The sequence below is a fragment of the Schistocerca cancellata genome, chromosome 3, assembly GCF_023864275.1.
Source record: "Schistocerca cancellata isolate TAMUIC-IGC-003103 chromosome 3, iqSchCanc2.1, whole genome shotgun sequence".
NCBI classification, from domain to species: Eukaryota; Metazoa; Arthropoda; class Insecta; order Orthoptera; family Acrididae; genus Schistocerca; species Schistocerca cancellata.
The window spans coordinates 683,416,727-683,438,605 of NC_064628.1; the positions used below are offsets into that span (position 1 = coordinate 683,416,727).

Sequence of the window (21,879 nt, forward strand, 5' to 3'; positions counted from 1 at the left end):
TTAGATCGGAAAATGTGAAGGCCAAGACATCAATTGCTGATGATCAACCCCATCACGATTCATCTATCGGTTTTTCAATTTCTTATCTAAGAATTCACGAATGTCATGGAAGCTGGCTGGAGAACTATTCTGCTGGGTGATGAAGTCCACACTGTTGGTCTCTGGTTGTGGCATGAGCTAGTTTGGCAGCATTTTGAATAAAACAGATACACATGTTCTGTAATGGTCTTTTCGCAGAAGAAAAAGGGACCGTAAATTTTAAACTTTGAGACTGCAGAGAACACATCAACTTTTAGTTAATCTCGAATGTGCTGCACGATAGTATTGGGATTCTCTTCGCCCTGCTGCGCACATTGTACCTGTTCACTGTACCATTCGCAAAAAAAATGTTTCTTCATCATCGAAGATGAGTTTCTCTCAAAATCCGTCGGCTTCCATAAGCTGTTGGAACTGAGCCGAAAATTCAGAACGTCTGACTTCGTCATCGGGAGTTAGGGCTTTTAGAAATTGCAAGAGGTAAGGCTTCAGCTTCAGTCGACTCCTTAAGATCTTCCAAATGGTCGGTTATGGTATATTCAGCTCTCTGCTTGCTCAGTTCGTCAACTTCCATGGGCTGCGTGCGGTCGACCGTTTGTTCATTGACTGGAGATCGACCGCTGATTTCCCCTCAAAGATGCATCCTGAAGCTTTAAACTGCGCATACCACCGCAGAATGGAGTTGGCAGTTGGAGGATGTTTGCTTGAACTTCATTCTGAAGTGTCGTTGCTCTGTTACGGCAGACTGATATGAGTGCATTTCATGCGAAAATACGCTTTCTTGGCGCCTATCGTCGTCTTGGGTAACTGCTCGCTGCTGCACTCTCGTGGCAGTAATCTGAAGTGCGGCTGCAGCAATAAAAACTTTTTGAGTTTTGCTATGCTGTTAGGTTTTGTGACAATATGCCAATGCAACTACAGTGAATTTACGAAACCGCTTCAATCATTTATAGTAATCTTGTATTTAAGGTTGTTATAATTAGATAATTTTATACATACACGCTATTTGCTTTGATATAATGCATAGTTTTCGTGCACTGTACATAATATCGTTTTGCTTTCTTGTAGAGTATTGCAGTAAGCTCTAGAATGTGATTATCATATCAGTTTTCACGACACGGTCATCGTTTCTAACTGCCATGCAGAGGACCCGGATTCTTTTCGTGTTTCAACTAGGGGTATTTTACTTGGTGGGTAATGCCAGATTCCTTCTTTTAATGCTCCTATTTTCTGTTTTCTAAAGGTCGCGTCCATGTCCATTCCAGTACATTCATATCTTTTCTCAGATCTCTAATTTCTGCCTCTTAAACAAGAAGAAGAACCAACGCTCTTCTCACTAGTGGTAGTGTTGTAACTATATAATTATGTAGTTATTGCTATGAGAAACACTCCTGATATGGAGTATTGTTTATCTAAGAGAACCATCACTAATGTACGGTAGGAAAATTACGTGTTGGTCAGCATGTTCCGGGATGCTACACGTTGCTTCGGACGACTTGTTCGAAATCGTACAGGATTCTAATGAAGTCAGGGAAGTTTCATGAGATAGTGAGCTCCCACTGGTAAAACATCGCAGTCGTGTCTGTCTACTTGTCTTTGAACACGCTAATCTCAATACTTACTAAACAAATTTTCATTGGGTTTTCGCAGGTAACTTAAGCGTAGTTTGGGGTACCGTAATGGTTATTAATTCGTCAAAATCGGGTCATCGAAAAAAAAAAGAATCCCGTGATTTACAGTGTTTCTAAGACTTTCTTATCTGTCTGTCTGTCTGAACAAGCTAATCTCCAAAACAACTCGACGGATTTTTATGGGGTTTTCCCTGGTAATTTCAACGCAGTTAGGGTCATCGTACCGATTGTATTTCATGAAAATCGGATCGCGTAAAAGACAGATATACGTACATGTTATAAATATTATGATCCACATCTCCACCGAAATCAGTGGACCGATTTCAATCAAACTTGGTGCAGTGGGTTTAAGGACCACCTGGCTATCCAAAGGGCTTCGGGTGGAGGTGAAAAAAGCGTAGGCAACGAAGCACGGATACCCAGATTTTATTCATCCAGTATTTGGGAAGGAGAGCACTTAGTGGCTTGCAACAAACGTTACACATAATTTCAAACCATGACGAAACACTGTCTCGTTGACAGTCCCCGCAAAATAATGAGAGGAGATAAGTTTAGTGCTTACTTCTTTTTCGCTGTTCCTGCAGTGAAACTGTCGTATCAGGCATGATGTCATGACGTTTACATTTATTTCTTCTTTGCTTCTAACTGTATTCGCAAGATATTTAGCAGACAGTATCCACAAATGCTGCTGAATGTACCTACAAAATTATATCACTGTACGACACATGGTTCAGGACGTATGAGGGAAGTAGATGAACAGAGAGAGGGAGAAGAGGAGAAACAAAAGAAGAGGAGATGGTCGTGGTCGTGCGGTAGCGTTCTCGCTTCCCACGCCCGGGTTCCCGGGTTCGATTCCCGGCGGGGTCAGGGATTTTCTCTGCCTCGTGATGGCTGGGTGTTGTGTGCTGTCCTTAGGTTAGTTAGGTTTAAGTAGTTCTAACTTCTAGGGGACTGATGACCATAGATGTTAAGTCCCATAGTGCTCAGAGCCATTTGAACCATTTGAAGAGGAGATGGACCTGTAGATGGGAGAAGAGGAGATGAACATTGAAAGCAGATAAGGGGAGGAGTAGATGGGCTGCGAGAGGGGGAGTAGCAGATGGACAGAGAGAGAGAGAGAGAGAGAGCCGGAGGTAGGTGGACAGAGAGTGGGGGTGGAGGAGGCGGGAAGAAAGAGATAAAATGGACGAAAATGATCGTCAATGACCCTTAAACGTAGTTAGGGGTATCGTGCAGGTTGTATTTCATGAAAATCGGATCGCAAAAAAGACAGACATTCATACATGTTATAAAAATGTATGTATGTTCCACACCTCCACCGAAGTCAATGGACCGATTTCAATCAAACTTGGTACATTCCGTGCATTCACTTCATTTCAGGTATCTTAATCATTGTGTCATTTCAGTTAGGGTAATTTCGCAGAAACTCTTTGCCAAACCAGTTGGGAAGCTGAGCACAGCCAACTGAAGACCAGTAAGGTGGCAACACTGCGCGGACAAACCGGGTTGCCAGCCGAGTTGCTCTCCTTCAGTTTCGCCGATATCGTCTTGAAAAACCCTCGACAGCAGGTGTGAATGTGTGCCTGCGTCAGAACAAATTCCTTTCACTTTAATTAAGCCCGTCGCAGAGAAATTAATGAGAAATGTCGTGAAAAATAAAACATCACTACGGCAAGATTCTGATTACTTATCACAACCGGTTTTGTTTGCTCCACCGTCTTTTAGGAGGGATATGCCACTGTTCCAGATATCGTCCGAAACCATGCTTAAGAATGTTAATGCTATAGTGAGTTTAGACTTCCACAAGACGAAATGTAAAAGTCATCGTCCGCATCCCTCAAATAAAAACCAAAGAGAACAGTTAAGGAACTCAGATTTTAAAGTCTCTGATTACTCGTAAAATTCTAAGAACTGAAGCAACTGATGTAGGTGAATGCACTGAGTAAAACCCGTGAGTCATCTACTGCTACGCACTGGTCGGTGAGCGGAAAAGTTCTCTAAACTTGTAAGTGGGCAAGTCACGTTAATGTCCTTTCCCTGGGCTGCTTCCAGTTTCCTGCTTCATCTTGCCGTTAGCTGGATGGGTAAGGTAGCAGTAGTACCAGACAGATGCCTAATTCGTACTCAGTCGTTACTCTTTTCTGAGATTTTGTTATTCCACCCTTAAATAGGTCACAGCTGGTAATATTCGCTCTCTAGAAAAATATACAGCTGTACAGTACGAAAGTCTAAGAACACTTAAACAAAAGACTGACTGACAACAAAATTATTAAGCACAGGAGTAGCTATGGAGTATTTAGGGTGACCCTTCAGTGTAATTCTGGTGAATTTATATCAAAGATCGAGTGAAACCAAAAACCTCATCGATTTTTACTTTCGCATAGCGATAGCTGGTTTCGATGTAATAATACGTACCCTTTCGGCTACAACATGTTACAAGCGCGATGTGTATGCAAACAGAACGAACGGGTACTTCCATTGTAATACACCTAAAGTACACCATAACGAATTTCCACTCTATAAATTGTATAAATATCAGCTTATTAATCCCTTCATTAAATAACTTTAAATGACTTTTATTGGCCAGTCGGACGATACATTATCAGCACAATCCTGAAATAACCTACTGAACGTCAAAATAAATGTAGAATATGTTTAGTTCAGCACGCAAGGCCATCCATGTGAAGAAGGAAACGTACCTACCATAAACATGGCATGTAATTTCTAGAATTCCTTGTCATCTTGAATATTCTTAAGTATTCATGTCGTTTCATTCTCAGCAAGGTATCTGAGAAATTTTGAAAATTTTAATTTATAAAAATATAAATACTTTTTACTAAAATATTATTGGGGACGTAGCCCACTTGACGCCTCCCTCCAAAGTGGACTTGAACCTGTTGGAAAATGCTGTTGTAGACTGTTGTTGTTGTTGTTGTGGTCTTCACTCCTGAGACTGATTTGATGCAGCTCTCCATGCTACTCTATCCTGTGCAAGCTTCTTCATCTCCCAGTACCTACTGCAGCCTACATCCTTCTGAATCTGCTTAGTGTATTCATTTCTTGGTCTCCCTCTACGATTTTTACCCTCCACGCTGCCCTCCAGTACTAAATTGGTGATGCCTCGATGTCTCAGAACATGTCCTACCAACCGATCCCTTCTTCTAGTCAAGTTGTGCCACAAACTCCTCCCCAATCCTATTCAGTACCTACTCATTAGTTATGTGGTCTACCCATCTAATCTTCAGCATTCTTCTGTAGCACCACATTTCGAAAGCTTTTATTCTCTTCTTGTCCAAACTATTTATCGTCCATGTTTCACTTCCATACATGACTACACTCCAAACAAATACTTTCAGAAACGACTTCCTGACACTTAAATCAATACTCGAAGTTAACAAATTTGTTATCAGTCACTAATTCTGTGCATTAGTACATAAATGTGTCTGTACTCATTTGGACATGTCCTAACCACTCAGTGTTTTGAAAATGTTCCATTAGTGATTTCTGTGCACCTTTTTCCACAACGCAGGAGATCGAGGTGGATGTGATAGTAAAAAACTTTCGCACACGTTAATTGGCTTGCATAAGATTTCTCGTCCGCCCCTCGTGGTCTCGCGGTAGCGTTCTCGCTTCCCGAGCACGGGGTCCCGGGTTCGATTCCCGACGGGGTCAGGGATTTTTCCTGCCTCGAGATGGCTGGGTGTTGTTGTGTCGTCTTCATCGTCATCATTCATCCCCATTACGGTCGGAGGAAGGCAACGGCAAACCACCTCCATTAGGACCTTGCCTAGTATGGCGGTGCGGGTCTCCCGCATCGTTCCCCTACGCTCTGTAAAGAAGCATGGGACTTCATTTCATTTCATTTCAAGATTTCTCACGTCCTCCTCCTACTTATGACCTCACGGTCATCCGTATGGAAATACGAGGACGTGCTCAAGTTTTTATTCTGTTCTCAATATCTGTTGAGGTATTACATGACATGCATATTACTCGGTCGACTTTCCCGCTTCTCTGACACGAGTTGCTACCTTCTGCAGCTAGAGGGCTACAAATTGGAGGGTGTAATGTGGCGGGGAGTAACGTAACTACGTTGCTGCGTGAGAACCAGCGTGCTGCAATGGAGGTCCAGTTGAAATCCATAGAGAAATGAGAGCTGTGTATGGTAATGATCGTTTCGGTAACAGTAACGTGCGACGTTGGGCTGATCGTGCTCGTGATGAAGGAGACGGAGGTGCTAACCTCAGTGTGTGCGACAGAGAATCAGAATGAACGACCGCGTCCGGCAACCGACGAGAGTCATCGGAATCAGACTGATGAACTCACCAGAGAAAATCGTTGGGTAAAACAGACACAGTGTGGCATATCACGAAAGCGTATGCAGGTCATCCTCATTCTTGACACGAAACGGAGGAGATTGGACACCTATTCAACAATATCTTTGGCCTTTTGAGCGTGAGAGTGATGGGTTCCTGAATAATGTAGTGGCAACTGATGAAATCCGAAGTCAACATTTTGACCGCGAAAACAAGGGAGCATCATTGGAGTTCCGCCACAAAGAATCACCGACGGCAAAAAAGTTCAAGACCTTGCTATCAGCAGGCAAGTCATGTTCATAGTGTGAAATGGTTCAAAATGGTTCAAATGGCTCTAAGCACTATGGGACTTCATCTGAGGTCATCAGTCCCCTAGACTTAGACTAGTTAAACCTAACTAAGGACATCACACACAGCCTTGCAGGATTCCAACCTGCGACCGTAGCAGATTCCGGACTGAAGCGCCTAGAAGCGCTCGGCCACAGCGGCCGGCTCATAGTGTGAAATATCTGACGCTCGGTAAACGGATATTTGATTGGGCTAGTAAAATGTAAACAAGGCAGCGATATCCGGTTCGAATTTCCTCGTACGTATGTTGTGTCGTATGTCACCGTGGTAATTGTCACAGGTGCTGCAAAAACACATCATCTTCCCGGTCTTCGTCTGTCCGTACGCATTTGCCGTAAGAAATTAATGTGCGTGACGTCTTGAAGCGGTAAGGCCCATCGGCCACCAGGCGCCGAACGCCACCGCCCGCCGCTGCCCCCGCCACCCGCCACTTTTCCACTCACGCGCACCTGTGGCGCGCCCCCCACCCTCACCGCCCGCCGGCCGGCGCAGGTGCTGCCGCCAGCGGAGAAAGCGCGCGTGCAGCTCCTGTCAGCGCGGAGGCGCAGCGCATGGCGTCAGTCGCTTCCCAGCCTTCATAGTGTGAGCATCGCTGACCGTGCGCCGGACGCGAGTGCCACCTGTTGCTAGTATCCGTTCTGTGACCGTCGTAGCGCCGGCCGGTAGTCCGTCGCCTGGTGCAACTGCCACTTCTCCGCCGAGGATTACCCAGCAGAGAACGAGATGCTCCTCACGTAAGTTACCTCTAGCGGATGGAAATTTCTTCGGCGGCGCTTGGCGGCAGATGCAGCATCCGTAAGAGCGCCGCCGCTGGTTCAGCAATACCTGTGCGATACGACCCCTGCTAAGGAAGACCTGTACGTTGCGTACGTTAACGCGTCGCACGTGCAAACTAGCATTCTCATCACGTGAACCACGTGCTGTGGCGTCACATTTCCTTTCCTTGCCAAGCTTGGCACTGCCCAGTCGGAAGTGCCAAGTCGGGCAAACGATTTCAGAACAACCTGGCGGTCAAAACTCTGATGTATTGCCAGAGGTACCAACTAGGAGAGCTGGAAGTTACCAAACTGACTATTATGCATCAGTTGTGTTGCGAATGTCGACGGCATGGAACAGATCAATGTTCAGCGAAGGACAGCTTTTCACTACTACGTCACATTGAAGTTGCATTTTGACACACCTTTTTAATGTTAAGTGCACGAATACGAAAATATTCACAAGAGCTCAGCGACAGGAAGTTGTCTTTTAGTACTCAGTTCTCCAGTCTCACTGAGACTCTTCAGGATTGCTTTGGACGATTACAGGGGACCGACGGTATTACATATGGAGGAGAGTAAAATGAAACAATGTATCCATCTATTGTATTTTCAGTGGCTCGTTGTAGGAAAACTATGTATACAGTGCAAACAGACATATCTGCTACGGAATACAGTATGATATTATGCCCGTGCTCGTACATAAAGGTACAGGTATAAATCCGCTCGACTTTCCGAAACAAAGAAAATTCTGAACTTTGGCAAAATTAAAAGCAGAGCTCGATAATATTTGTCTAGTCTAGAGTATCCCTTCTCGCACTTTTCCAACAAGATCGGACATATTTTTGCACCACACAGATCATTATCGAACTCTGCATTGACGTAATAACTTGCTCAAGGTTCTCATCTCTTGTTTTCTCGGACTAGATCTGTCGTCGCTGCTTTACTTTCGTCCACAATCCAAAGATAAAGGCTGGGCTGATAAAACGGTTCTAATTTCACTCGTTAATTATCTCTAGTAGTATGGAAGACATACGTCACTAGCTCTTTTTATGCAAAATGTTCATAATAAACCTACGCTTAAGTCAGACTTTGGTTTATTTATTGCTTCCCTCATGTTCAGTCCATCAACAAAATGAGCATAATACATTTCGGAAGGGAGGTTCATCAAGGAGTCATCAAAGCTGGATCTTAAGCTCGGATTGAACAAGCGTGAGTGAAGGACAGTGGTACTCACGATTTCAAAGACACTATCCCGGAATTTGCCTGAAACGCGTCGTGAAATCCAAATCCTGAATGGACCCGAAATGAATTTCAACTGCCGTTCTCCTCAGTTAAAACACAGCGTCTTACCCGTTGTGCCACTTCTTACGGTTATATGGGTTTCGACAGCGCCTGCCATCCTCAGGTGTCTACGTGAAACGTATGAATTATGTTATCATGACGGATACTTTTCTTTAGACCTCACTAGTAGGCAGGGTATTCCAGGAGGAATGGTCAGTATTCAGGGATTTGCAGGAGCTATCATTCGAAACAAAAAAGTCTGATAAAGATGGGCTCTAAAATGCATACTTTAAGAGCTATGAGCGATTCTTCATCTTCGATACTGTGAAACAAATCTCTTGTACTGCAGGCTCTTTGCTTTTGTTTCTGAACAGTGGTAGTATGGACAAAAACAACAAAAAAAGTGCTGTAAACATGTGCTCTAAAGTGCTTATCTTAAGAGCTATGTTCAAAGACCACCTGTTCATCTTTGCTTTTGTGAAACACACTTCTAACGAAGAAGTGCTGATAGCTCTTAAAGTATTCGTTTTAGAGCCCACGTTTATTAGATTTTTTTTCTTTTTTTGTCCATACTGCCTCTTCACAAAATATGGAATGCAAAGATCTTCCAGTAGAAGAGATTTTTTCCGCAGTATCGAATATGAAGTGTTCACAGCTCTTAAGGTATGCATGTTAGTGCCCATGCTCACTAGACCTTTTTGTTTCGAATAATCTTTCCGGTCATATGCCTGAATATTAACTATTTTTCCGAGGACACCTTGTATGGATTGTAAAGCGCAGGGAGGTTTGTCCTAGCCCGAAAGACAAAACTTTCGGTAAAACAAACGAGTTAATTTAGCAGCGAAAGGCAGTGCTACCGAAATGCATCGTACCATAACAAAGTTCTCACTTGTGTCCCGAGTTCGAGTCTCGGCCCGGCACACACATTTTAAACTGCCAGGAAGTTTCACCGTACCAATTTGAATGGTGCCCGAAGTAGCATATGTGTTTTATTCTAGAAAATTTTTTAGTTACAATCGCAGGGGTCTGCGGGCTCCAATTGCAAACAAAACTGCTCCGTGATTCGGAGGGCGTGCACTAAGATAATTTGCAAAAGATCAAAGTTCCAGGCGCAGCAGTCCAGCAGCCCACGCAACAGGCTGCCCGCGCTGTTTACCTTCCAGCTCTCGCTTTGGTTGCGGTTCCAGCGACGGGTCGGGCATGTGTATAAGCCGGCGGTAGCGCCAAGAACGCAGCCTCAAGGACGTGGAAGCTGCCTGCGCAGCTGGTGGTGCCGAGCTGGGTTATCCAATTACATGGCTCGGGCGTCCGAGAATTGCTTCTGCATTCCAAACATCCTCTGCGAACGTATATGCACTACTCACAAGAGTTCCATAAAGCTCCTGAGTATACTGCTGAAAGGAGTTCCCATAACAACAGACGTTCCAGGACCACAAAGCGATGGAAAACGTGAGATAACGGTTTTGGGCCTTGAATGGCATCTTCCCTCACTGGCTTTCCACATTTTCGGCTCCGCAGAAATTGTATGCTCGTCTTTGCCTGAAGTCAGATGGCGGCGTGAGGTAACTCGTTGATTAACTGGTCTTCAATTCCCTTGATGTTAACCGAGGTAGTTTTTCCTGAAGTTGCAGTCAATGCCGGGGTGAGTTAATATCAACGACAACGGTCCACCATCTTCCTAGTACAAAGCTGAAACGACAAAAACTTACAGGAACTTTTGAGATAGTATGAAAATTGTCACCTTAAGATGTAAAAAAGGTCCGAAACGAGTTATGGCTAACACGAATTAGCTAACACGAATTACCAGTAACCCCCCCCCCCCCCAAATCTCCTTAGAGAATCTAACTTCCACGTATAAAATGGTTTCAAACTGTTTGATGGGACACATTCTGAGACATTAAGGACTCATATTCATCAGTTGTACTGAAGGGAAGAGGGGAGGGGGAGTAAAATCGTAGAGGGAGACAAAAAGGTAAATATAGTAAGTACGTTCAAATGGATATAGTTTGCAGAAGATATTCGGAAATGAAGCGACCTGCACAGGGTAGACTAGTGTGGAAAGCCGCATCAAACCAGTCTTCGGGCTGGAACCACCCCACATCAACAACATTGGACCACTGTCCGATAGGATTAGTGAGGACACTGAAAAAGTTCGAATAAGTTCTGTTCGTTTTGTGTTATCGCAAAATAGGGAAGAGTGTGAGATGGATATGATGAGCGAGTTGGGGCAGTAATCATAAAAACAAGTTGTAGCCAGATCTTTACACGAAATTTCAGTCACCAACTTTGTCCTCCGCATGTCGCAATATTTGGTTGACTCCCACTTACATGCTGATACATCACCATTGTAATGAAATAAAGGGGGAGAACGCACGGAAAGCTTTAAGTGTTCATTTTCTCCGTGGGCTATTCGAACTGTAATGGTCCAAAAGTAAAGACTTAAGTGTGAATTGCTGGGTAATCATGCAGACATAGATCATGTAAATGTAGATCTACTTTACAAACGAGTGAATGTGTTAAACATTTGACATTAATCGTGTTAATCATGAATGGTTGAAGACACAAAACCGGAATTATGTTGATTACATCAGTTTCGGATTATTCACATGTACGGTGACAAAAAATTCAAAATTAAATCTGAAGCAGAAGTTCTACTGCACGAACAGCGAAAATATAGTAAGCGGTAAACTTTTTTCCTTTCCACATTTTGTAAGGGGGTGTCAGCGAAAAAAAGCTTCGGAAAGGTTTGAAACTATGTGTAAAGTTTGTTGTAGGTTGCTAATCGCTCTCATTCTCAAATAGTGAGTGAATAGAGTCTGCATAATTTGCCCGCCGTGAGTTATCACTGCCTGGAAACATCTACACAATTTCTAAATTTAATAAAAGGCAAATTGATAAACCTTTAACGTAAGATTGCATCTCCTAATGAGTGGATTATGATAAGATGTTAAATTTTTAAATTAAATACGAAGTACTAAAACTCAAACTTTAGTTGCCCCTGGAAGCCGATATGTAGGCAACCCGCAACTGACACCTGGCCCCCGGCTGTTTAAAGATAATGCCTGGTTACGAAGTGGTACGTGTTATTTCAACAGGCTGTGTTCCTGTCACCGGCAATACTTTCACACACGTATTAGTTTTGTGAAAAAAAGGCCACACCTAAAAACTTGCTTCACATATATGTTAATATTTAAAGGCCCCATTCACATACGGAAAACAGAACTATTCGTCTCAAAAAACATCGTCAACCACTCGACACCCAATTCTGTATTAGCACCTGCTCCGGATTTCTCTATACATTTCAGTCTGCAGGTAAACTCTTCTCTGTTACGCCATCATGTTTTCTAGTGACATCTACCCATCTTCCATTACCTCGTCGCCTCTGTCTTTTACTATCTCTTGGAATACAGCAAAGACCTGCATGGACCTTGTATCATAGATCGGTATAGCTACACATCCCACTCATTTCGATTCCATTTTCCCTACGGTGGCAGTTACGTCTTCCACGTCCATTTGTTTTGCTGTCCCTCCTAGTAGTATCCAACAAGTACTTCTCAGCTGATCGCTCAGAGAACCTTAGTTTGTCAATCGATCTTGCATTAAGAATGTCATAACTAATAATTGTTGGAAGTTTTCACTTGTCAGTCATCCTTTTATAGTTTTCTAAAAGCACGGGGCGCCCTAATAACTTTCCAGAGTATTTACGAAATTACTTATATTTTAACTTCTTCAGTCTCTTTTTACTAACATTTTTTAGTACGACATGTTTTGGCAGCATGCTGCTATCATCAGGTGCGTTACAGCTATATTTACATTAAATTAATCTGAAGTAAGGCGAGTATTATTTGCTGGGTGTGTCATGAAGGTTATGTATCGTCACTTAACCACTTTTACTGGAAATTCGTTTGTCTGAGACACAGAGTAAAGTAATAAATGCGTACCCTTCCCTCAACACATTAATATTCACATTTACATCACTCCAGAGGCTCTTAACTCTGTGTAACCTAATGATGGGAGCATGCTGCACAACTCGTCGTGCAAATAAATATTAGTAATAAAGTGATTGAATCAGTTAAAATTATTTCCTATATTTAAAATACCTCAGACTTAAACAGTTACATAAACATGGACAAAATTAAGCTCCTTAGTATTACCGTAACTTGTGCATTCAGTCGTTGTCTTCAGCTTCCCAAAATCGAAACATTCATAAGCAGATTATTTGACTTACTTTCCTTTTCTATATGCCCCTTATAGACTACGTGTGTCATACCGTAAGCGATTTTTGTGACTATTTTCAAACTTGCTCTGTTAAGGTCTTTTATTAGTTGTGGAAGGGTATCTGTTCTCGAGACAAACTGTAGACTTACAAATTGTAGTTGATTGATGTGTTATTAATCAATATGTTTTCCTTTTGCCTATTCCCACTATGAGTAGCCTTGCAGGACTACTGAAAACAGTTGACGTGACAGAGATATGCTTTGCTTAATTCCTGTCTTCTAAATCTGTATAGTTCAGTGTCGACGCATCCATTCGTCAATATACAAACGCACATTGAATCACTGCCGTGTTTCTGAAATGATTTTAGTATTTTGTTTTAGTCAACAAATAACTTTCGTAAGCCACTCTACACTGAATGGCGGAGGGTACATTGTACCAGTACTATCAATTCCTGGCGTTATTCCAGTCGCATATTGAGTGATCATGACTGTCTCCTCCATCAGTTTAAAAATTTCGAAACTAGATAAACAAGAAAAAAAGAGAAAATTTAAGATGGTGGTTTTAATGGCTCAGGTGCTCTGAATTCCCTTCCTCACATGAATACAGCACTCAGAAGGTTCATACAACCATGTGAAACTCTCAGAAAAGTCTTGGGACGCTCTTCAACTTGCGCATCACATATACATTTTGTTCAGTCTTAGCGAATGTGGATGAGTAGGAAAAACAAACTCGTAATGTTCGGATACAGCATTAGTAGTGTCCTCCTTGAATATCTGGGCGTAACGTTGCGAAGCGATATGAAAAGGAGCGAGCATTGTTAAGGGCTGTTGTAGGTAAGGCGAATGGTCGACTTCGGTTTGTTGGGAGAATTTTAGGAAAATGTAGTTCATCTGTAAAGGAGACCGCTTATAGGACGCTAGACCTATTCTTGAGTGCTGCACGAGTGCTTAGGATCCGTGGCGGATCGGGCTGAAAGAAGACATCGAAGCAATGCCAAGCTGCTACATTTGTTAGCGGTTGGTTTGATCAGCACTAAAGTGTTATGATATACTTCATGCATGGTTCATATACCCAAGTGAAACTGTCACAAAATTCCTTCCTTGGGACGCTGTTCAACTCGCATCACTTTCACATTCACATTCCCTGGAGGGAAGAAGACATTCTTTTTAAAGGACACTACAGAAGAAGTTTAGAGAACCGGCACTTGAACGTGACTGAAGAACGATCCTACTGCCGACAACATACGAGAAATTAGTTATTGTACAGAGTACCCTCCGCCACGCACCGAAAGGTGGTTTGCAGAGTATGTATCGAGATGTAGAAATAGGTCAGAGACCTGTTGTGCACTTTGTCGTTTGTGGTAGATTCGTATTCATAACACCAAGTCTTTTCACAAGTGATGATTTCTTCCAGAAAAGAATTTCCTTGTTTTGCGTTTCAGTCGAGTCGTGGCATGCGTTCCCGTGCCGTGTTTGTCCAGGTTGTCACGGTGTGCGAACAGGCTTTGCACACACTTTTCTCTTTTTCTGGAGAAGAATGGCTTGACCACTTGATTTAAAGATGTTTTGCTCGTCACTGCTTTACGATTTGTGACGCAGCAATGTTGACATATGGCCACATGTCTACCACTTAACGCTAACCGCTCACAACTGTCTGGTCGAATGCACGTCTGCTGTTTATAGTTGTTAGTTCGATCTGCCACCGCAGTTGCTTATAGTCGTACGCCAGCAATAACATCAGTCTCGGAACGTTTTAGATGGACGCTGTGTGTGACTCTGTACACCTACCAACCTGTTTTAACTTAATCTCGTGAGCATTTCTGTTACACTGTCTCCGACCTGTTACGGTTCGCCGGCCGGGGTGGCCGAGCGGTTCTAGGCGCTACAGTCTGGAACCGCGCGACCACTACGGTCGCAGGTTCGAATCCTGCTTCGGACATGGATGTGTGTGATGTCCTTAGGTTAGTTAGGTTTAAGTAGTTCTAAGTTCTAGGGGACTGATGACCTCAGCAGTTAAGTCCCATAGTGCTCAGAGCCATTTGAGCCATTTTTTTGCTGATCCTGTACGATAAATCGTTTACATATACTGAAAACGTTAGAGGTCCTATGATGCTTCCTTCTGGCACACCCGATGTAATTTCCGTTTCTGTAGAATATTCCCGTATAACGTACTGGCTTCTGTTTTTGTCAAATATTCATCGACTCAGTCCAGTATCTGTGAAGATACACCGTATGATCGCGGTTTGGTTACTATTGGATAGGATGATACAGTACCGAACGCTTTTCAGAAGTGCATCTCCCTGTACGAACAAAGCAAGCTGTGCTGCACACGAGTGATTTTTCCCAATTCCGTCTGATTCTTAGACAGAGGTTCGTTTTACTTCAGAAAGTCATAATATTAGAGCTTAGCGTTTGCTCTAGGAAACTACAGTGGGCTGATATAATTAACAACAGTCTCTAAATATATGCAGCCGATATTTTATTCTATTCGTAAATAAGAGTGACCTGTGCTCCTTTCCAGTTTCGGTAGACGATTTGTTGCGAAAGAGGTTATGGGTATAAGCTAGGAAAGGAGGCAGTTCCGCATCGTATTCAGTGTAAAATCTAACTAGGCTTCAGTCAACATCTGTGAATTTAATGTTATGTAAGAAATAAAAATCCATGTTACTCATATGAAATTATTAGTAGATCGTTCTAGGCAGAACGCGGTACACAGGAAATGAAAATCCATGTTAACCATATGAAATTATTAGCAGACAGCTATAGGCAGAGCGCGATGCATAGGGAACGGCAGGTACTGCAGAAATTCCTGGATAATACTGCACTCTCTCAATGTTAAGAAAACTGTCACTAACTTTTTTTGTCCACCAAGCTTCCAAAACTGAAGTGAGGAGCAGTATTATCTGCAAAACACAATACAATTGTAAAAGGACATGACTGCAGCAGTTTCAAATCCATGTGGTGTCAACGCTAATATCCAGCATTGCCTTGATTTCCATTGTAACCTAAAAATACGCTGCATTAATTCGTTCTCTTGCTATAATCATTGATGTTCAACAGTTCTATGTGTTTCAGTAGCTCCGAAGTTCCGCGTTGTGCAAAAAAATTCACGGTATCATGGGTTTAAAACATTACGAAAACGTGAAATTTTTAGTCGCTTTCGTGGGTGTGATCCATTATCGCAATTGAGAGCTGTATGATTTTTGTCCACTGTCCCTGAACGCCTAAAAATACCGATAAAGCTTTAAATCACTTTTTGCTCTTCGAATGGGAGTCGTTATTTCCTTTGGACATTGATTATCGCCATTTCTTTAAGTTCTTTGTTTAGTACTTTATCAGTGAATTTAATGTCTTAACATCCTTCTATAGAACTACGTTTCAAAACCTTCCAATTTTTTCTAGTATGTTTTTCACAGGGTGGCCAAGTTAAACTGATTCACGAACTATATTGTATGAAGATAAAAATTGACTGTAATATCATCCTCGTTTTAACACAGCAGGATGACTCTCTCGTGTAACTTACGGCGAATCACTGACAACGGCAACTGCCACGTAGCGCAAGTTTCTAAACATGATTATATCCTGCAGTTTTAACGCTGGACCATGCACGGAAAAATTCATACTGTTATTTTTTTTAATCTTATGGGACTTAACTGCTAAGGTCATCAGTCCCTAAGCTTACACACTACTTAACCTAAATTATCCTAAGGACAAACAGACACACCCATGCCCGAGGGAGGACTCGAACCTCCGCCGGCACCCATGCCATTATTAAAGGGAAGTTTGCACTTCATAACTTTCTGCCGGCCGCGGTGGTCTAGCGGTTCTGGCGCTGCAGTCCGGAACCGCGGGACTGCTACGGTCGCAGGTTCGAATCCTGCCTCGGGGATGGGTGTGTATGATGTCCTTAGGTTAGTTAGGTTTAAGTAGTTCTAAGTTCTAGGGGACTTATGACCTAAGATGTTGAGTCCCATAGTGCTCAGAGCCATTTGAACCATTTTGAATCATAACTTTCTGAATCTTTACTTACCAGTCTCGCTGATTAAGCTGCACTAACGACGAAACATGAGTTAATGAACACGAAATTTAGTTTTTGATACGTCAGGCCTAACATATACATGTCAAAAGTTTGCTTAGACCCGTTAGATGAGTGGTCAGTGCGGCGGAATGCCATGCCAAGGGGCCCGGGTTCGATTCCCGGCTGGGTCATATTTCCTCCGCTCAGGGACTGGGTGTTGTGTTGTCCTCATCATCATTTCATGGCAATCTCCGATGCGCAAGTCGCCCAATGTGTGGCGTCGAATGCAATAAGTACTTGCCTTCGGCGACCGAAGTTCCTCGCACGGGGGACTCCCGGCCCACAATGCCATACACTCATTTCCATTTCTGCTTTGAAAGTCGGTGTCAAAATAACCCTCAGTAGGCCCTAATGACCTGTTTATCAGTTTTTCACTGCTACCACGGAATTGTAAAAAAGATAAATGTCAAGATACACTGCAGTTCAGAGTCTTGGTTAAATTGTAGAGTACCTTACAACTGGACAGGTAGGTCGATTCAAAGTTCGGATGAAGTTAAGATATGCCACCTCCAGTAGTACCTAGGCTAGTAAAACAAAACATCACTGGGAGCGATGACAGTTGTACAGGATGATTCTTACCGTCGTGAGGAAATAACTGCCTCCACTTCAGCGTACATTCTACTCATTATGGAACTTTTCCCCTTAACTCACGAGCTGTTATGGTACACCCTCTACCTCCTTTGAACACCACACAGCGAGTGTTTTTTTAGGCCTGAGCAGAGGCAGACCTGAGAGCCGCAGACGCAGACCGGCGAATGCCTCCGGGATGTGGCAGGTAGGCGAGGCGAACCCTGGAGCCGGACCCATTTTTTTGCTGTCGTCTGATGAGCGTTAAAAACATTCCAGGAACCCCGTCCGTCCTTTCCCAGAACTATTCAGTTTGTCTTCTTGATGCAATAATTTACCAACAGCTGTATGTATTGTAGAATTTTTTTTTATTTTATGAACTTCTATGTGCTACCAGTTTCGGCATTACATTTGATGCCATCTTCAGGCCCCACTCATCATAGTCGTAAAATCGCTATACACGGAAGGAGCCATATAACTGGATCCGTGAATCAAATCGTCATGCAACAGCTCTTGGTGGCCAGGCGACACCTGTCTGGATAAGATTCGAGAGAATGAAGAAGTACTTGGCCGACAGGAAACAAGAAAATTCTTTGTATAAAGTTGGCTAGAGTGGTCCAATGAAGACCATAAATGTAAATAAATAAATAAATAAAGGAAGACATCGAATCAGTTCAGAGGTGAGCTGCCATATTTGTTACCGGTATGTTAGAACAACACTCAAGTGTTGCGGAGATGCTTCGGGAACTGAAATAGGAATCACCGGAGGGAAGGCAACGTCCTTTTCGAAGATCAGTATTGAAAAAATTTAGAGGAACAGCAGAACGGTTTTACTGCCGCCAAGGTACATTTTGCCTTTTCCTTTGGTCATCTGTCTTCTGTCTGGTTTCATGCGCCCGCCACGAATTCCTCTCCTGTGCTAATCTCTTCATCTCAGAGTAGCACTTGCAACCTACGTCCTCAATTATTTGCTGGATGTATTCAAATCTCTGTCTTGCTCTACAGTTTTTGCCCTATACAGCTCCCTCTAGTACCATGGCAGTCATTCCCTGTTTTCTTAATAGATGTCCTACCATTTTGTCTCTTCTCGTTGTCAGTGTTTTCCACATATTCCTTTCCTCTCCTCCTCGTTCCTTATCTTATCAGTCATTCGTCTGTAGCACCACATCTCAAATGCTTCGATTTTCGCTTAAGGACTCGTACAGAGGCACATAGAAGTCGTTTCTTCCTCGCTCTATGCGAGAGTGGCACGGGAAAGGAAATGGCTAGTGATGGTACAGGGTATGTTCCATCACGCACCGTATAGTGGCTTGCGAGTATGTATGTAGCTGTAAGTGTAATAGCCCGCGCCGAGACCCCAATAAAGTCTCTCAGGTGAGTCTTTCAAGGCTGCACTTAATTGAAGTAAAAGCATTGTATCTGTTCATGATGTTCCTTTTTTTCCAGTTCCACTAAGTGTCAAATGAATCATTTACTATAGCTGCCAGCAGAAAGCTATCAACTGCGTATGCTGGAAAGTTGGGAAGCAAATATTTACAAATCTCTAACAGACTTCTTCATTTATCCTATTTGTACGCAGGACAGAGAACTAAATGGTTCAAATGGTTCTGAGCACTATGGGACTCAACTTCTGTGGTCATCAGTCCCCTAGAACTTAAAACTACTTAAACCTAACTAACCTAAGGACAACACACACATCCATCCCCGAGGCAGGATTCGAACCTGCGACCGTAGCGGCCTCGCTTTCCAGACTGTGGCGCCTAGAAACGCACGGCCACTCCGGCCGGCAACAGAGAACTGTTCACACTGCTGTGCTTGACTGCTCTTCAGACGTCCACTGTGCTGTACTTACATCTTTTATGACAGGGTCACTTAGAAAATAGTTAAGAAAAGTCCTGGTGTCCTACATAAGCCTCACCGTCAGCGGAAACAGCGGTTAGTTTGAGCCGGCGGGTAGTATGGGCCACAAGGTGTTTCTCGAGATTGCCGTAAAACAGTGGACGCATGCACAAGGGCTGCTGCCGAGCGTTTTAGTGTTTCTAGCACTACACTGAAAACGAGATTCAAGTCAGTAATAGAAAATGTAGGACACCTCAGGTGGGTTTTTCCAAACAGCTTTTGAAGAAAAATACCTGTAAAACACTTGAAAGATTTGATTATACGTTACTGTCGCTAACTAAGATTGGGCTTCAAAATCTGGCTTACGATTTGGCAGTAAATTTAAAACTGCCTCACAGTTTTAACTATCAAAACTTCTTGAAGACGTAGCCCGAGCTGTCATACAGAAAACCTCGCTTCACATGTTTAGTGTGTTGTGTCAGGTGCAGTGTACAACAGGTTGAAAAGGTTTGTAACTGTTTTTACTATCCTGTACTTTTACTATATAGACAGATCAATTTGTGAATCCCAACAAAACGTTTTATATTTACAAACCTATATTTTGGTCTGTGACCCATAATACCAGACAATTTTTTGGCCGCGCGGGATTAGCCGAGCGGTCTTGGGCGCTGCAGTCATGGACTGTGCGGCTGGTCCCAGCGGTGGTTCGAGTCCTCCCTCGGGCATGGGTGTGTGTGTTTGTCCTTAGGATAATTTAGGTTAAGTGGTGTGTAAGATTAAGGACTGATGACCTTAGCAGTTAAGTCCCATAAGATTTCACACACACACAATTTTCTTAATATCTCGAATCGTAAATTATAGAATATCTTTTCTTATTGGGTTTCCTTGTGGTTAGAAATCTTCTTTTCAACATTTGCTCCAAAACAAATGCTCAAGTAAACGTTTTATGCAGTTACACCTTATTTCAAAACAACAATAAAAGTTTCATAACAATTTTGGCTTGAGAGACCCGCACTGTCCACGGTTCCCCCTACTGTGCTTTTTTTATTTTTTATTTTTTTTTCCTGACGTGTACAAGCAGGCGGGATAGCTAGTGGACAGACTCCGGCGGTTATAAACTTGCCACTTAGAAGGAATAAAACTGTAGAAACATGTGTGCATTCTCTATGAGAATGTGTGGTGCACGTATGAAACTAGAGAACGTCTTCGTTGCTGCCACTTTATTTCTAAACAGTAAGATAGCGTCACGTCCCCACAACTTCCGACACACGCTGATTCTACGATGATGTCTATAACACACTAATAAGGAAATATACAACAACACGCTGATAAGTGACATTTTATTTGTTTCTGAGAAGACATTAACACATCACGCTAAGGCCAATCCATTCGTCACAAGCGAGCGAATCCACTGGCATGTTGGGCGTCCTTGTCAAATGGTTCAAATGGCTCTGAGCACTATGGGACTCAACATCTTAGGTCATAAGTCCCCTAGAACTTAGAACTACTTAAACCTAACTAACCTAAGGACATCACACACATCCATGCCCGAGGCAGGATTCGAACCTGCGACCGTAGCAGTCCCGCGGTTCCGGACTGCAGCGCCAGAACCGCTAGACCACCGCGGCCGGCGCGTCCTTGTCACAAGGAAAACAGCTTTCGGCAGCGCAGGTGTCAGCTTCCTCACTTCCGTTCTGCAGCCGCACCGGCGCGCCTTCCCATCTGTCCGTCACCTGGAGGGGAACTACGAGCGAAAGGTCCGATTCATTTCGCCGAAGCCCGCACGGATGGAAAGCTTTCTCCCAACTTCCGCCTGTAGAACCAGCACCTCCTAGACAGTCTACGGGATTGAAATTGAAACCCATGTGAAAGTTATCTATGCCCTTTTTTGAGGAAACTGCAGGTGGCAGTTTGCTCAACACTGCATAAATTTTATACGTACACCCTACGGAGATGCTACGCTAGAAATCACAGTGGAGACATTTTTTTTTTTTTTTGGTACCATTTCAATACACTCTCTTCAATGGTGTCAACAGTTATAAAATCAGTGACGCTAATTTTAAGGTACGTGGTGTTTAATATAGATAAAATTTCGGTCATTTGGAATTTTTGGTGAGATTAAATGCTGATTACAAAAAAATGGTTCAGATGGCTCTGAGCACTATGGGACTTAGCTTCTAAGGTAATCAGTCCCCTAGAACTTAGAACTACTTAAACCTAACTAACCTAAGGACATCACACACATCCATGCCCGAGGCAGGATTCGAATCTACGACTGTAGGGGTCGCGCGGTTCCAGACTGTAACGGCTAGAAACGCTCGGCCACTCCGGCCGGCTACCTGATGACATATTGTTTGGTTAGGTTTATGGATTAAAGGGGTTAAACTGCGTGGTAATCAGTCGATAAAATATTGAACACATATATAGAAAAGGTCATTAATATTCTGATAGGCAAACCGAAAAGGCACTGACAAATATTGTTTCAGTGGCTTTCACTTGCTGCCTGTTCATTGTCTGGTGTTAAATCTCTACATACTATAAAAATGTATGTATGTATGTATGTTAGTGTGTATTGATGTATGTTCTGCCGGCCGGGGTGACCGAGCGGTTCTAGGCGCTACAGTCTGGAACCGGGGGACCGCTACAGTTGCAGGTTCTAATCCTGTCTCGGGCATGGATGTGTGTGATGTGCTTAGGTCAGTTAGGCTTAAGTAGTTCTAAGTTCTAGGGGACTGATGACCTCAGATGGTAAGTCCCATAGTGCTCAGAGCCATTTGAACCATCTCCTCCCAAATCACTAGCTCAATTTCA

At 43.2% G+C, this 21,879-nt stretch overlaps 1 protein-coding gene across 2 annotated transcripts in view; it reads left to right on the forward strand.

Annotated features, from left to right (window-relative positions):
- The window catches only part of LOC126175665 (ABC transporter G family member 20), a 779,392-nt gene that overhangs the window by 371,909 nt on the left and 385,604 nt on the right, over positions 1–21,879 (forward strand). The window contains exon 2 of one of the 2 annotated variants that reach the window (XM_049922576.1): positions 6,916–7,062. In XM_049922576.1, the coding sequence (XP_049778533.1) occupies positions 7,052–7,062 (11 nt within the window). In that variant the 5' untranslated portion in view covers positions 6,916–7,051. Of the gene's footprint in view, positions 1–6,877; positions 7,063–21,879 lie in introns of those variants that run through there. The other variant, XM_049922574.1, reaches the window with a different exon arrangement.